The following is a 17843-nucleotide window of genomic DNA, read 5'->3' as shown; positions in this document are numbered from 1 at the left end:
CGGCGATGACACAATTTTCGAGAGACCAACAGCACGTGTGGCGAGGGATAGACTCCGCCATTTTCGCCAGCTGACACGCCTCCGAACGCTCGCAATCGTACCCTCAGCAATCCTGTATGTACTACATCTGGAAACCCTTGCTCAAAGATGTTTCGACAGCATCGATACCCGAAGGCTAGTGGTCACGATACAGTGTCGGATTCATATTACGACGCTGATTCTTGCTTTTACTCCTCAGAAGTCGAATGACCGACTGCAGCAGAGCTCCACGCATGTTAATTCATCTACTATCATTTCAACGTCATCTCAAGAGCGGTGTACTTTAGCATAATCTAATGAAAGCATCAAGAAACTTGGGCGCATGTACCTAAAGGGAAGGGGGGGGGGGAAGACATGTTAGATACACTTTTATGCTAAACATACATTTTAAATTATTCTCGCTTTGTGCGATCCCGCCTGGGCTGAAGCAAATACAAATGCATTCGTATACATAACACAAACAGATTTTTCGCGAATGAACTTAATTAATGTCAGGCTTATTTGTCTTGAAAGCTTACAGGAACGGGAGCAGGTTATAACAGCCTGACAAAAGGCCTCTGCTCCTAACGAAAAGGTATCTGCCTCAACTCGCGGATACCCAGTCTCCGAAACTGCCCGCAATGACAAATCCCGTGTCCTCCGGAACTGCAGCGTTACCTTATTAATGAAGCCAGGCATAATCACAACCATCGCAAACGTATTTCACCCAACCTGAACGTGTCCCCACAAGCCAGTGGAGCCGAAAGCCGATATTCAACCAGCCCCTGACCAAAGCATTTTTTTTAGAAGACGTAATCAATGTATTGCCAGAGCTCGCTAAAGAAGTTCTTCGAGCTGCTTTCACCGCAGCAGCAACCTTGAAGGACGGATGAGTAACAGCACAGCGCAAAAACGGCGACTCGAAACCAACTGTGCATCACGGATAAAAATGACGTTATTACAGTCCGGCGGCAGTCTTCCTCTCTCGAGAAAAAGTGGCAAACACAAACTAGACACAAGCGCGAATAGCTTAGAGTTTCTGCAGCCGCACAAGAAAAGCGACACCTCGTTGTCGAAGCAGAAAGTAAAATGACTATTTTCTCTAGTCTATCCCAAAGAAGCGTTTGTTCGCCTGTCGACAACGATAGCGACTATGTTCAAACAAAAGGGAGGGAGGTGCCCCACCGAGGGCCTCATCAAAAAGAAAGAAGGAACAAATGAACGAGGAGGGCTGTCCCATTGAGCCCAGTACGGAGGGAAGCGGGAGGGGAGACACCGCACACGTGTCGGGGCTCCGGAGGATGAAACAAAGCGAGAACGACCCGGAAAGGGACATCGACGCCCGCGCCAATGATACGTGCCAAGTGCAACGGACCCGGTTCACATCACGAAGCGGGAAGCAGCGGGAAAAGCGCAATTTCATACCTTGTCACTTTCGCCGACCCCAGCGCACGATGAGGAGAAAAAAGAAGACAAAAAACTGCTTCACGACGACACTGTCGGACCGAACCGACAAGCGTTTTCTCTTCTCTCCCCCCCCCCCCTCCCTCCAATGCATAAAGAAAAAAGAACGCGCCAAATCTCGCGCGATAAATGGAAAAAAATAAAAACAGCTTCACTCTGGATGGTTTTGACTTGTTTGGCAAAGACATGTAATCAGAATTAAGCATTTTCACAAACAGTTAGGCAGTAACGTATAATCTCCAAAGGCTGAAAGATTATTGCACTTGTCCCTATATATATATATATATAGTGAACGAAGTATGTGCCCAAGTGCGGGCGCAAAATCGAAAGCACGACAGGAGCCTTGTCCGGAGCCTTGACCCCTACGATGACGACAACTTGGTAGATAATTATTTCATCGAGATTATTTGCATTACGCGTTTGCATTACAGTCTCACGTTTTCGTAAATATGAGACCAACGTGAGCATACGATAATCCTAGTTGTCCTGCTCCTTTTAATGCCAGCTCCAGTGCAAACTAAGCGTAAGTGAAGCGAGAACGGCCAGAAAATCGCGCAGTTTATGCACTACATATAAAACCACCTCGCGGCGAATATGCTACTAGAGCATGGAATAACAGTAATATATTACATTATTTTTTAAAAAGAAAGTCCTACGCAACACCGAATCCCATCCCAGGGTGAGGCGTGATCGTCTCGAAAGGAACACGCCAACGGAGAGCCATGTCATCAAAGGAACTCAAGGGTGAAGAGGGGAAAGGACTCGCACACACTCACATACTGCCAGCGCCGGCACGGGTGCGCGCCCAGCGCGAGGAACCGGGGCTACCATGCACGGGGCCGGACAGGGAGGGGGGTGCGGAGAAGAGCGCCGCAATCAGGCCTGCAGGCCGGCTGAGCATTAATGAAGCCGGGAGGAGCAGCCCGTGATGGACGGCCGCTAAGGGCAGGCGCGTGTTTGCCCACGGACGTGTGTGTGCCAGCGCATGCAGATGCGCCCCCCTCACGGCCCGCAAATTAAGCGGCCGAACAAAGGGGCCCAGCGCATTCGCCGCTGGCCTGGCTGCCCTCCTACATATGGATGCGCTGATTAAGACACCGCGGCCGAAGCTCCCGCGACCCCTCCCCCCCAACCTCTCAAGATAAACACCCCGCCCAGAAGTAGACTGGCCCGCCGGACGTTCGATAGCCATGTCCACCAGAACTCGCAGCACGGCCGCCAGTCTCCAGGCGAGCGAGCACTGCTACGCACTTTAGTCATTCGAACTTTTTTTTTTTTTTCTTCCCTGTACAAAGTTCCAGGGCTTTTTCCTCAAGACGAACGAGCCAGCCCAAAGTGCCATTCGAGCAACGCGCGACGGCTTCGATAACGCAAGACGGCGACGGACGCTTTTCCGTTTGCCACGGCTTTTGGTTGTCACAGGCCTCGCAGAGCGGGAGCCACTGCACGCAAAGCGGGCGCACTGAAGCACGCGAGAACGCTACCCCGGCCGGAGCGACATTCGTGTAAGAGAAGAAAAACTTCTGAAGATGTAATAAACACCGCATCTACCTCCTGCAGACTCATTTGACGACTCCAGACGAACTACGGCCATGTGGAGGTGCCACTAAAAGCAGGGTTCTGCATATATATAGCGGCTATACCCCAGTTATTCGTGGTTAATGTAGCAATGGGCATACGGTGCACACCTTCGTTAATTACTTTTCATAAGTTGCACAACAAAGTACACTTACAGGTGACCTTATAAGGCAGGCTTCGGCTAAGCTCGCCAAAGTAGCGTCATTCTCGCAGCCTTACATATCTGCGTTGGTCTCGTGCACCTTCGTCGATCTCGTTATACTCGCGAGTGGTTCGGAGGAATTGCTGCAGTCAGGTGGCGCCAAATCTCTACAAGTCTCAAGTTTATTTAGAACTCTTCAGATATTTATGTCGAGAGCAGATAATCACACTTCGACTATTCGCTTGTTTGTGCGTGTGTTTCGTACGAGTCATGCACGAACACGACAGTGTAACAGAACAAATGCGCGAAAGTGCAAACAAATTAAGTGGGCACTGGCAGGCTACTAATTGTGTGCAATTCCCTTGGCCAGCTATTTCAAGCGATGATATGTACAGTAATAAGGACATATACATTTTCTGTTACCATTTTTCTTCAGCGTGTCATGCTAATGCTATGTTCATCATTACATGCCGAATTTCCATATACGACGAACACTATGAAGTTCTGCTCCATTCATACTCTCCGCCCCGTTCCCCCTCCCGCCCTGTTATGATCATTTTTCAAAAATAAATACAGTGTACTTCAACTGAAATCAAGCTGCTTGTGTGTTTCCAAGCATATCTGTGCATTTTGTGCTGATGACGACGCGAGAAAATATTAGAAAGAAACAATCCTAAGTTATATGACGAGAAAATATGTGTTCAGAAATCTTCGCGCAACTAAAAGCCATCCGACTTCACCACCACATATTACTGTGCCCTATTATACATATTTCAACATGCGGCGAAATTCATCGCTACTCACCGACTTGACGTTTGGGTTCAATCCGTAGGAGCCGGCTACGAGTTTAACGATTTCGGCGCTTCCAAACTTGGCAGCCCAGTGAAGTGCCGTCTGAAAGGAAAAGAAAATAAGAAGACGAAATGAAGAAACAATAGAGGTGCGCGTGTTTTTCATGCTGATGTGCGTGAGGGATAGATCCCACAAGTTATCGACCAAGACCTGCGCGGTCATCACCCTCATTTTTAAACAATGACGGGACAGGGCCGAGTGAGTAAAAGTATGGGCAGATTTTGCGCCCTCCTCTTAGGTCATTAGGGGGGGGGGGGGGGGGCAGACTTTGTATAGGCAGACTTTGCGCCCCCTAATCGCCTAAGTCCCGGATATCACCAGAAAAGCAACGAAAGATTCGTCAAGAAAGTTTTGCTTTAGTAAGTAAGTTTAGTAAGTAAACTCCGGTCAGAAAGGTGCAGCCTGCTCCTTATTTCGCAGAGACAGATTACAACTAGTTGCGGGAACAGGAGCCCGAAAGGAAAACGTCATGTCTCATATCATATCAATGGTCGTTGTACGCCAGGCAAAGCAGAAAGCCTGCCCCACAAGGTACTTTTCTCGCGCGAAAACACATCGTGCGTGCCGTGCTCACCGTGTCAACGTCGTGTACAACGCCCACACGATGCGAGCGGCGGGGCGGCGCAGTGCGACGCATCGGGTCTGTACGGTCTGTCACGAGCGAGCACGATCAGCACGGCAAGGTCGTATTAACGGGGCCATGACACCCAATTTTCGATCATAAGTTGTGTGATTTGGATTAATCCTTGTGCATTCACAAACGAGCTGGCGAAATTTTAACGCACTTGGTAGAGCACTTATTTTATAATTGAATATCTTTACAAACACACGAGCGGCCTGAGAGTCAAGCAACGCTGACGCACTCGCGAGCCGTGACGTAACTAGCTGCTTGCTGTGCGAGCGTCTGCATTCCGGCGAACGACTTTGTTCCGTGCCCAGCTGCGCGTGCAATCGAGCTATTTCAGATCTGTTCATCTTAGCACTGAAATTGAACGATTTGCAACGACTCAAACTTCGACAGAAGGCGACGTCTCTGCTCCATGCAGCATATGACGTCACACACGTCATGGCAATATGGCGGTCGCCGGCGGTGGGCGGGGTTTATAGCCGGCGACTTGGGCTTATTTTGCACTGAAATATTATTTTAAAACCACAAATTCTTGGGTGACCGTGTCATGGCCCCTTTAATGATTTTACTGCGCAAATATGTCACCATTGATAATTATATAGTCCGGATGCGAGAGCGATCATCGGCATACCGCCTATATTACGCAATTATACTGCTTCAGACAATGGTCCCTGAACACATAACATCCGCACGAAGGAATTGTGGCGACGAACTGAAAAAAAAAAAATGATTGAGGACCTTTTCCAAGTAGCCATCGAATGGCTTCATTAAAGGAGTTCATTGCCTCACGAATCGACCGCCGCAAAAAGTTTTAGAATCCGTCATGTACGAGCGGAGTTAAGATTTGTCGCACGCTGTAATTGCTTTCTCTCTTCTCTCGTCCCGACGAGGAAAGAAGTTACGTCACGTGCGCGTCATGACCATGAGCACCTTTTTTTTCCTTCTTCGAACGCGAGGCCTACTTTCAGTGGAGCGCGAGCACGTGGCGGCCTCCCGCGGCGGCAGCGTTAACTATTGAGCGCACGATGCTTAAATCAGTCAACGGCCGTGAAATTGGGTACATAGCGCGGTAATTTGGGTATATGGCATCATTTGTCGATCGAAGAAGGAACGATTTCTACCTGACTGAGAATTAATTGTGAATTCCATGCCGTGTGTTGTGCAATAATGTTTGGCTGGCGTGTTCTCCGGAGCCTCGACTACCGATCGGCGGCGTTTTCTGACCATGTTGAAAACGTGTTGCAGGGCCCCTTTAAAGTAAGAGCTAAATATGAATATGCTGAAGACAGAGGTAATGCTTTATAGCTTGGCGAAATAACAAGAGATCAGTATTAGCAACCAACATTTAAAATGTGTGCAAGAGGATGTGTATATAGGTCATTATTAACAGGGCAGCCTACTCACGAAAAGAAAGTTTACCGAGGAAAAAGGATGGGCTGAAGCGCACAAGCAAGATATTCACAAATCGTGACAGGCAATTTACCGGTGTCAGTAAAGCGAAAAGTGTGCAATCTTGCATATTACCAGTAGTAACACATGGGGCTGAAACATGAGAAATGAAAGTTCAGAAAACTTTAAGAACCATGTAACGCGCCATGCAACGAAAATGTTAGGCGCAAAACAGAGGTCGGAATACAGCAGAGTGGATCAAACCAAACAAGGGTTGCCGATATTTTAGCTGACATTCAGCGAAAAAGACAAAAAAAAAAAAAAAAACATGGCTGATTCCTCTGTCATATGAATCGGTATAACACGAAAGTGAAACGTGTCTTCACAGACGCAGAGCGTTTGTTGTGCATTCTTTCGCCCCAAGCGCGAAGGAATGAATGCTACAGCGCAACAAACTGTAATGTCACGCGAAGAACGACAAGCAGCTCGAAACTTGCAACGCGCTGCTCAAGCAGAAAGGACGCACGGAACGAACATACATAGGATGAGCGCGAACTGTCACAGTTGTAACTTATTTTTGTGTGAGCAGCGCGCTGCTTTCGCAAAAGCGGCCACTGCAGTGAGCGAAGTGACCTTCGCGCTCTCGATGCAAACTTGCGGTGAGAGCACAAGACGTACAAACCACCGCCATCTCGAGATAAGCCCGCGCACAAGCGACCACGCCCTGTAGAGGGGCGCGCTCATCTGCGTGGGGCCACGACCTTTAAAGCGCCCTCTTCGAGCCCTTCGCGCCATCTCTCTAGTGATAACGAAAACACGCTGATGTACCACCATTCTCTGAGTACCGGCACCGGCAAATGGTGTATTTGAATAGCTCGCCGTTAACATGGCAAAGAACGCGCCGTCTGTGGCCGAATCGTTTCGCGCCCCGCGCTGCGGAGCGAGGGGTCGTAAGTTCGACTCCCGGTGACGAAACTCTTTCTTCTGGGTTTTTTTTTTTTTTTTGCGAACTGTTAGTCTTTATATTTTACAACGCCATAACCGTGACGGAAATAAGTCAGTGGAGGCGTTGTGGACCCCCGGCATAAAACACTTTCGCGTTAAATTAAAAAAAAGATCCATGCAGAATTGCTGTGTCACAGAGAAACACCAACACAACAAGAATCTCCTTTGGGTGTTGTGTAAGTGATGCGTTAGCGTAGAGCTTTATCGTATGTAAAGTGTACAGTCGCTGCGTCCTCTAGAACTTTTGTTTTCGGGCGGCATCGGCGTGGCGTCTTTCATCTCAGCGTTCGTCATCTGGAACTGCCCAACGAAAGGCTCATCCCGCGATCATTGAAACGCGTGTCTGGCATTAAAATTTCACAAAGTCGTAATTTTCCTGATACGTGCAGTGCACGATGTCGACTTTACATGCTGTCTTAAGAGGGATTTTATTCCACCGTCACGAAATATTTCAACAAAGACTTCACAGCAAGTGTTGTTCTTTTACGTTTTTCTTTTTTTTCCAACCATGTGTGCGCAGCCCAGTGGTTAAGGCACTCGTCTTTGGAGCACGGGGGCCTGGGTTCAAACCCCAGCAACGCCAAGAAAATTTGTTTTATGCATTTATTTACAGCGGCGATCGCACGACGTGACACAGGACAGACAGACTGTTTTCTCGGTGAGGCGGCACAGAAATGCTTACTAATTTAAAATGGACCTGAGCGAGGAAAGACGCATGGCAAGTTCTGCGGGGAGATGAAATCAAGAAATTCGCAGGAATAAAATAGAGCCTACTCGCACAAGATCGGGTACATTGACGATGAGAGAGGTCTTCGTCCTACTGTGGACATAACATAGGTTAATGATAATGATCATGAGGGGTATGCAGGCCACTGAATCGCAACGTTCTTTTACAGCATTTTCTTAGCACGACACAAGTGCTGCGAGTTTTGTGGAATAATGTTTTAACGGTCGACGTCAACTTAAAACTTACCTAGAGCGTCTCTTTAACTCGCATTGGACATTAATACTGTGCGAATGTGGCCGCCAGAGGGGCGCCGTAAAGGAGAGATGGAAGAGAAGACGCTGAAGTGCGCGGGTGGTGCAGTGTGCGCTTGACAGTCTCCTTCGGGCAAACAAGCAAACAATGTGGTTGGCGCTCGGCTGAACGATGCCGAACGCTCCCGGGCGTGGCAGCCACGGCTGCCATGACGGCAGTACAGGCTGGGACTGCGGAGATTCGGCCGTCTCCCACAGTACAGAGATATTACGCCTGAACTACTGTAGTACAGACGAGATTACCTTACATGCAAGCGCTAGCCATGAGAAGCTTCATCAAGCGCACGCGATGCATGGGGTGTCAGGTAATTATAACGTGACACCAGTCATTCGATAGTTTTTAAAGGACTCCAGTAACATGCAAAATTAATCGTTGCGCATCTACGGCCTCGGTCGCAAAAATCAGCGGCAGCTTGTGTAACAGCTCTCGAGAGAAGCTGCCCACGCATTAGCAGACGACCGTCCGGAGCTATCGCGCACCTGCACTTCGCAACAATATAAGACAAACACTCGTTATCGTAAGATTGCGACCGCGTGTAATGAACTGTTAATTTAGATTTCTGCATCGAAAAGCAAGCTATAGTCACCACGATGAGTCGTAGGAGTTGGCTGCCTATACCGTATCACAGTAAAATAGCAAGTGAAAGGTTATATTACCTGTAACAGTATATCAACGAGCCGCAGACGTGTTTGCGTTTCCGAGATCTTACCGCTGCGTGGAGAAGCATTTAGCGTTTCTGACGCCAACGTTTGCGGATATAAGCAGACAGCTTCCAGTGCGTTCTTTTACGTAAACCACAAAGTACCATGACATCAAAATACATTCGTATTCAACAAAACGCCGCGATTTATCATCGTAACTCGGAAGGCTCGCGTTAGAGCACACGCTGAGTGTTGACGCGGAGTCCCGGGTATTTGCACCGTATAGTTTCTCGACTGCGGGTGGTGCCGATTACCATTACAACCGATACCCCACCAGTTGCGAAGAGTCTGCCAAGTATATTAAATAATGATGGCGACACAATGACAAGGACGGCAGCGCGACTACACACAGTCGACTGACATCCAAAACAACGAACAGCCGTCCATGCAACAAGAACGCTGTGAATAACCGCTGCATCGTGCGTCTGCCATGCCGCGTGAGCTTCAATACGTAAAGGCGACATACTGGAGCTGTCACCGAACGTTGAAGTTATAATAATATAATAATATGTGGGGTTTAACGTCCCAAAACCACGGTATGATTATGAGAGACGCCATAGCGGAGATCTCCGGAAATTTCGACCACCTGGGGTTCTTTAACGAGCACCTAAATCTAAGTACACGGGCCGCAAACATTTTCGCCTCTATCGAAAATGCAGCCGCCGCGGCCGGGATTCGATCCCGCGACCTGACGTTGAAGTTATATTGATGTCGAATATTCAGTGATGATTAGTGGAGTTTATTGGCGCAAGGGCCAGATGTGGCCAAAGAGCGCCAGAGCGATGATAATGAACTGTGCATTACGCAGTGTGGGTAAAACAGATGTGACGTGGCTGTAAATGGGCCTAAAAGCAGTCGCTGTAAGTGAGTAAGATATACATATATTAAAATTATGGCAATAATAAATGATGTGTGCTATGAAGACATAAAATTCATTAAAAATAATACGAATATCAAATAAAAACTTGGCGTGGAGCACTAGTGCCTCGGCAGAGCCCTTAAAACAAGGGCATGGAGGCATGGGCTCATTGAAAGCTACTATCACAGCGGCATCTTCTGGACAGAGGACGCGCTATGAACTTGTTGGGCTAAAAATATTCAATACTACATCTTTTAAAAATCCAAGGACTGATTTTGCGTCAAAAAGCGGCTCTTCGCCGAGAAACATAATAGGATGTAGAGGAAGATGATAGCGGTATGCTAAGGGAAAACATTTCTTTCTCTCTCTTTCAGCTTCCGGACATTCCAGGAGGACGTGGAGGACGGTTAGCCTCTCGCCACATCTACCACACGTAGGAGGTTCATCGCCAGTCAGCAGAAAGCTATGGGTACCATATGTGTGTCCTATTCTGAGGCGACAGAATAGGACATCAGTTCGCCGTGTTCTCGTAGCGGAGGGCCAGTAACCTAACTGCGGCTTAATCAAGTGAAGCTTATTATTTATTTCTGTGTCCCACAAGCGTTGCCAGTGGCTTCGCAGTTTCTTACGTAAGAAGGGTTTTAGATCTGTTGCAGGGACAGTAGCGGTAGGGTTAATAGCGCGCAATATAATTGACGTGGCCATTTGGTCAGCTAACACATTGCCTTCGATGCTTCTATGGCCAGGTACCCAGCAAATAGTAACATGCTGGTTGGACATATACGCTGTACACAGAACGGAATACAGCTCAATTATTACCGGGTTTTTGAATCTAAAAAGTGATTTTAATGCATTTACGACGCTTAACGAGTCTGTGAATATAACTGATTTTTGTATGTTTGACTTCCGTATATGCTTCACAGCCGACAATAGTGCATAACCCTCAGCCGTAAAGATACTTGTTTCCGGGTGAAGTACACCGGATTCCGAGAAGGATGGTCCGACGGCTGCATAAGCCACCCCTGCATGCGACTTAGAAGCGTCGGTATAAAACTCTACGCATGAGTAGTTGGACTGGAGTTGTCGGAAATGCATTTTAATATGTGCTTCTGGTGCATGTTTAGTGATCTCGACAAATGAGGTGTCACAATGTATAAGCTGCCACTGCCACGGCGGTAAAAGTTTCGCTGTGGGCATAGGACAAAGTTCTAGCAGTGGAACATCCATTTCCTCACTTAAGTTTCTCACACGCAAAGAGAACGGCTTTCTCGCTGCGGGTCGATTATGGAAGAGGGTGGCAGCGGTCATATCGTTTATAGTTGAATAAGAAGGATGTTTGGTGTTTGCGCGTACCTTTATAAAATATATGAAACTACTATAGGATCGCTGTAGGTGAAGTGACCACAGATTCGACTCTACATAGAGGCTCTGGATCGGACTTGTCCTGAAAGCACCGGTTGCAAGTCGGATGCCCAGATGGTGGACGGGGTCTAGGATTTTTAATGCACTTGGCGTTGCGGAATGATAAATTATAGAGGCATAGTCAAGGCGCGACCAGACAAGACTTTTGTACAACTTCAAGAGGCACTTTCGATCACTACCCCATGTTGTACGTGATAGAAGCTTTAGGACGTTCATCGCTTTCAGACATTTCATTTTTACATATTTAATATGGGGTATAAACGTGAGCTTAGAATCTAAAGTGGTTCCCAGGAATTTATGCTCGCTGCTGACAGAGAGTTGGTCTCCCTTGATCGCAATACTTGGTAGTGGCATTACCCCTCGTTTGTTGGAGAAAAGTACGCAAGTACTCTTCTGGGTGTTTATTTTAAAGCCATTCTCATCCGCCCATTTAGAGAATTTATTCATTGCAAGCTGCACTTGTCGTTCGCAGATAGACATATTGCATGATTTGAAACTCATCTGCACATCATCAACATACACGGAATAAAACATCGCGCTTGGAATTACTGACTGCAGAGAGTTCATTTTTACAAGAAAGAGTGTGCAACTAAGCACGCCCCCTTGCGGAACACCAGTCTCTTGGGTGAATGATCTAGAGAGAGCATTTCCCACTTTTACGCGAAAGGTTCGGTTAGACAGATAACTTTCAATTGTGTTTAACATGTTCCCATGGATGCCCATGGCGGCAAGATCGCGTAGAATCCCGAATCGCCATGTGGTATCGTACGCTTTCTCTAAGTCTAGGAAAACCGAAAGTACAACCTGCTTATGGATAAATGCATCTCTGATGTATGTCTCTATGCGAACAAGGTGGTCTATTGTCGACCTCCCCTCTCTGAAACCACACTGGAGGGGGTCTGGTATACTGTTACTTTCTAGAAAGTGAATTAAGCGCCGGTTTACCATTTTCTCATATAGTTTGCATAGACAGCTTGTTAACGCTATTGGCCTGTAGCTGGCGGCTAAGGACGGGTCTTTGCCTTGTTTAAGTACCGGGATGACTATCGCTTCTTTCCATAACAATGGAATATACCCAGCTGCCCACATGGTATTGTAGAGGGTTAGGAGTGTTTTTAGTGCTTCGGGGTGAAGATACTTGATCATTTCGTACATTATGCGATCGCCACCTGGCGCCGAGTTGTTGCAGCACGCAAGAGATGCCTTAAGTTCAGCTAATGTAAATGGGCAGTTGTAAGCCTCACTGGATGGACGTTTACATTTAAGGGGCTGCCGCTCTTCGCGTTCTTTGAATCTTAAGAACGTTTCTGTATAGTGTGATGCACTTGAGACATATTCAAAGTGTTCACCTAGGCAGTCCGCCTGTTCCTCCAGGCTCTCACCTCGGCTATTTACCAAGGGTAGGGGGTGTGACTCCCGACCCATTAACTTGTTTACCCTATTCCAAACCTTCGTTTCGTCGGTGTAAGAATTTATACCGGAGATGTACCTATTCCAACTTTCTTTCTTTGCAAGACGACGCGTTCTTCTGGCTTGTGACTTAACCTGTTTGAAATTGACGAGGTTTTCAGCCGTTGGGTAATTTCGGAGTAATCTCCAAGCTTTATTTTGACTATTGCGCGCTTTCCGACAATCGTCGTTCCACCATGGTATGCGACGCTTATTAGTCATTCCGTTAGTTTGCTTAATACATTTCACTGCAGCGTCAATAATAAAAGCTGTTAGGTATGCCACAGCATCGTCTATATTAAAATCACCAATGTCATCTCCGTCTAAAAATGTGCTTTCTCGGAACAGTTCCCAGTTGGCTGACTTGGTGTTCCAACGAGGAAAGTCAGGCGAGCATGTATCTTCTTTTGTTAACTTCAACATAATCGGGAAGTGGTCACTCCCAAAGGGGTTCTTGACAACGGACCACTCCAGATATGGAATTAGTGTACTCGAGACAATACTTAGGTCTATAGAAGAGTATGTGTTGTGTGTAGTGCTATAATACGTTGGTTCTTTTTTGTTAAGTAAACATGCGCCTGACGAAAACAGAAAGTGTTCTATTAGGCGTCCTCGCGCATCCAAACGGGAGTCGCCCCATAGGGGATTATGTGCGTTTAGATCACCAACGACTATATATGGCGGAGGAAGTTCATCAATGAAGCTTTGAAATTGTGTCTTCGAAAGTTGATAGCACGGAGGAATGTAAATAGAAGTAATTGTTAGTAGCTTACCGAACAGCACTGCTCGGACAGCAACTGCCTCAAGAGAAGTTCGGAGGTTTAATTGCTTACAGGCAACACCTTTATCAACTATTATAGCGACACCGCCCGACGAGGCGGCAGCGTCGTCACGGTCTTTGCGGAAGATGGCATATTGCTTTAGAAAGTTTGTTTGTGTGGACTTGAGATGTGTTTCCTGAACACACAGCACCTTTGGGGTATGTTTATTAAGAAGTTCTCTAATATCGTCAAGATTATGGAGAAGTCCTCTCACATTCCACTGTAGGATCTGTGTGTCCATTTTAGATGTGTTTTGTGCTGTGTGCTCAAGGATGGAAAATTAGCTCACGGACCCTTTCCAGGGGCCGTGACTCGAGATTTTTCTTTTTTGGATCTGTCGACGGAGTCGCGCCGATCCTTAGGCGCTGGCTGCGCCCTCACGCTCGGTGTTGTGTCCATTGCATCTTGCGAGGCGCTGGACACGCGCTCTTGCGAGCGCTGCGTTTGTTTTGAGGGCCTCGCCTCAGAAGACGAGACCTTCGCGCCCCCCAACCCGGAGGTTGGTGGGTCCTTCTTGGATGGCGGAGCAGCACTGGCTGCAACCGCCGAGGGGGCGGGTGGCGTCACCGCCGGCTCACTACGCGTGTGCCGGACAGCCGCCGAAGGCCGTCGTGGCGCTGCCCCCTGACGCGCCACTTCGGCAAAGCTGGTTTCTGGTAGGTAGGACACCTGCCTTCGTGCCTCCTTAAATGAAATGTTTTGTTTTACTTTAATTGTCACAATTTCCTTTTCTTTTTTCCAGCATGGGCATGACCGTGAGTATGCGGCATGCTCCCCATTACAGTTCGCACAGAGAGGAGAGTTTTCACAGGCATCAGATGTGTGTTCTTCAGCACTGCATTTGGCGCAAGTTAGGCGGCCTCGGCAGTTCTGTGAACTGTGGCCGAACCGCTGGCATTTGAAACATCGGAGAGGGTTTGGTATATATGGCCTCACTCGAAGCTTGATATACCCAGCCTCGATGGAGTCGGGCAGTACACTTGAATTGAAAGTAAGTATCAGGTGCTTAGTCTGGACTTCTTTGCCATCACGCCTTATCCTAATTCGTTTCACGTTGATGACATTCTGTTCGCTGAAACCCTCCAGGAGTTCAGCCTCCGTCAGCCCTAACAAGTCATCATCTGAGACAACGCCACGGGTGGTATTCATGGTTCGGTGTGGGGTTACTATTAAGTTGGTATCTCCAAATTTCGCTAGATTAGGCAGTCTCTCATATTGTTTCTGGTCGCGGAGCTCCAAGAGGAGGTCACCACTTGCCATTCTCGATACTTTATATCCTGGGCCAAAGATTTCGGTCAAAGACTTCGAAACTAGAAAAGGTGAAAGTGTTCGCACTGGTTTGCCGGGTGTGTCAGCGTGGATAACGTGGAATCGGGGGAAAGATACTCTCTGGTGACCAAAAAACTGGAAGACTTCGTCGGTGCGCCCTCTTTTGTGAGGGCGATCAGGGAGTGGGGGGAAGGAACTAGCCATATGTAAATGTTTATATTTCGGCAGCAGCGCCAGCCACCCACCATGGAGTCCTACAAGGGGACGCTGCAGGGTCTGTAAGCACAGGCCCTGCAGGCGCCAGCTGTACGCCACCACTATAACCGAATATGGTGTATCCAAGGTAGGATAACCACACAGGGTTAACCCTTGCCGCCAGGAAACACGGAAGTCAATGGAAGAGAGTAGAGGACAGGAAAGATTTAAAGTTAGAGAAAAGACGAAGATGTGAGGGGAGAGGCAGGAAAAGGCGACTGCCGATTTCCCCTGGGTGGGTCAGCCCAGGGGTGCCGTCTACGTGAAGCCGGGGCCAAAGGGGTGTGTTGCCTCTGCCGGGGGGCCTTAAAGGTCCAATCACCCGGCGTCGGCTCAACCCCCAGGATCCCCTTTTCCCCGGACACGGCAAAGCCACGCACGGCTAGGCGTGGGAGAGGGTCGAAACCCCCCCGTTAGCTCGGGTCCGTGGTGTCGCTACACACCAAACGCCTGCTTGCGCAGACGCCCCTGCGGGGGTCGAATATTCAGTATACGAAGCCTTAATATACTACAATTATAGGACACTGATAACTCAAACCTTACAGTACGCGCAGGCTTGATCGATAAACCAGAGAATATGCAAAAGAGAACGGCTGTTGGCGACGCCACTTTCCAAGTGCCCGCACTAGCTTCAGGTGACGTCATATATAGATTCTAACAGCGTCTCATTCTGAATTAACTGCCCAACGATAAAAGACCACATTGCTTTAAAAAAAAAAAACAATCAGTGGCTCAATAAAACATATTCGAGAGCTTTCGCTGTTCTAAGGCATCGCAAATGCGAGAAAATATTTCAGATCGTTGAAGACTAAGGAATACACGGTAGCAAGGCAAGAAAACAGAGAAACCCCATCATTCTTAAAGGATTTTACATCTATGACGACGCATTTATAGCTCTGGTCAGTTTTACATCGGTTAAGTTCGTGCTTCGTTTTCCTCGCAAGTAGCGTCCCTTTAAGACGATGACTCGCAGTGTTCATCGCCAACAATGGGCAACTTCTTTTCTTATTCACTCTATAGGCGAACCATTCTTTGATGTACTGCAGTGGGCCAGTGTAACAGCATAGTAAGCAGACAGATCCCGGAGATGGTGAAATCAAAACTCGACAGACTGTGTAAAATAATATGCGGCCACGAGGGTGGCTGTGAGCGGATAAGGCAAAGCGAATAAACAAACTCCCACTTTTGGGAGTGCGCGACATGTTGCACCGAAGCGCATTCTCAAAGCCAAGCACACTGCCGGGCAGGCATACGTATACATACAGAATCTGAACTATCTCGCAAAACTCGTAGCGCAGTTCACGAACAGTTATATCACACGTGAATACTTTGCGCGTAGCTGGAAATATGACTGCGGAATGTGCGACTGGAATGGGCTTGGCGCGGAGTGTAGGAAATCGTCTAGACGGCTCCAGCATTACAGGGCTTCGGAACCATTTGCGGCACTTTCTGGCCACATCCCAGAGCGAAATCTCTGCTTCAAAAAGCGCTCGAGTCAACCTCTGGGTTTGTACCCGTGGTGGCGGCGGTGTTTGATAAGTCGGTTCACTAATGAAATTCGCTTTGAGGAGGAGAACGTGGAAAGTTTCGTCCTGCTAGGAAACTTCTTATAATTCGCAAACGAGGCGGAACAGAGGAGTGCTTTCAAACATTAATAATAATAATAATAATAATAATAATAATAATAATAATAATAATAATAATAATAATAATAATAATAATAATAATAACAACAACTTGGAGGACGCTTGAGATTCGCTTCTCGGAGACAACTCAACCGTTCCGCAAGGAAAGAAACGTCTGTGAGCTGTTACGACCGAGTATTCGGCTCCATCCCACCGCTGCAACCAGTTGTTACGAGCGGCGACGTTGGCCGACGCGGACTCGTGGGGTAGCGTGGAGCTGAGGGGCGGGAGTCGTACCGCAGGCCCAGGGACGTCCGGAACAGCAGGAAGCCGAGGCAGAGAGACCGACGTTGAGGAAAACTTAACAGAGGTTTATTTACAACATCATAGAGGACAGGATCGTCAGAACGACATCTAGTCCGATCGATCCGTCCCGAGCAGACGCTCTGCTGCTCCTTAAATACGCTTCAATACAAAGACAGGGAAACTCCTTATGCGGCTAATGTCCAATCACAAACGTGCATGCCTTTGGAGCTGCACAACTATAGCTCCTTATGCGGCAAATGTCCAATCACAAACGTGCATGCCTTTGGAGCTGCACAACTATAGCTCCTTATGCGGCAAATGTCCAATCACAAACGTACATGCCTTTGGAGGGTCCGTCTCTTCGGTACATAGGTCACCGCCCCCAGGATGGCACTCCCGAGACCACTGTCCTCTCACTCTTCACGTCCGACCAGTTCGGAAGGGGGGGGGGAGACAATGCCACCTCGGGGAACTGGTAATCCTTTTACGAACAAAGGCACCAGCCTTAGCCAAAAGCACACTCGATGCAAATACGCGACCCACGGAGGGGTCCCGCGTGTAGCAGCCAGCTCCCCACCGAAGCGCTCAGTTCAGGGAAAGACAGCAGGTGTAGGTGTCTAATCCGTTCTCCGAACTGGGGGGGGGGAGTCCAAGAAGCAGGAAAACTCGTTTGGAGACAGCTGGCCCAGGACCCTCGTATTTGCTTTGTAACAGAGCGTAAAATTGGCCGTTTCAAAGTGCCCTAGAACGTCTACTGCGAGTACAGTTTCCAAGTACCAACTATACACCTTTTCACAGGAGCACCCTCGCACCCATGCTCGCACCAGTGCGCTGCAGGGTTCGAGGGTATGTTTTCAGTGTTGCCATCGCGCTTTGGGCTGCGCATGTTGTATCTGTACGCTTGGTACGCTTGGATGTTGTTTGCGAATTAGGCCCTTCTTTGCGATAAAAAGCGATTGTCATGGCCGGAAATGGTGCGTATTCAAGAACCGATCGTCTGGCCATCACTGTGTCGTGCATG

General features: G+C 48.1%; 1 protein-coding gene across 1 annotated transcript in view; it reads right to left on the bottom strand.

The window, feature by feature from the left end:
• Positions 1-17843, bottom strand: part of LOC119375438 (uncharacterized) — a 114984-nt gene that overhangs the window by 19567 nt on the left and 77574 nt on the right. Inside the window, exon 9 of the mRNA XM_049412612.1 lies at positions 4007-4096. Within this exon, the coding sequence (XP_049268569.1) occupies positions 4007-4096 (90 nt within the window). The remainder of the gene's footprint in view (positions 1-4006; positions 4097-17843) is intronic.

This window comes from Rhipicephalus sanguineus, chromosome 1 (assembly GCF_013339695.2).
Source record: "Rhipicephalus sanguineus isolate Rsan-2018 chromosome 1, BIME_Rsan_1.4, whole genome shotgun sequence".
NCBI lineage: Eukaryota > Metazoa > Arthropoda > Arachnida > Ixodida > Ixodidae > Rhipicephalus > Rhipicephalus sanguineus.
This window is presented reverse-complemented; position numbering and strand designations above follow the sequence as displayed.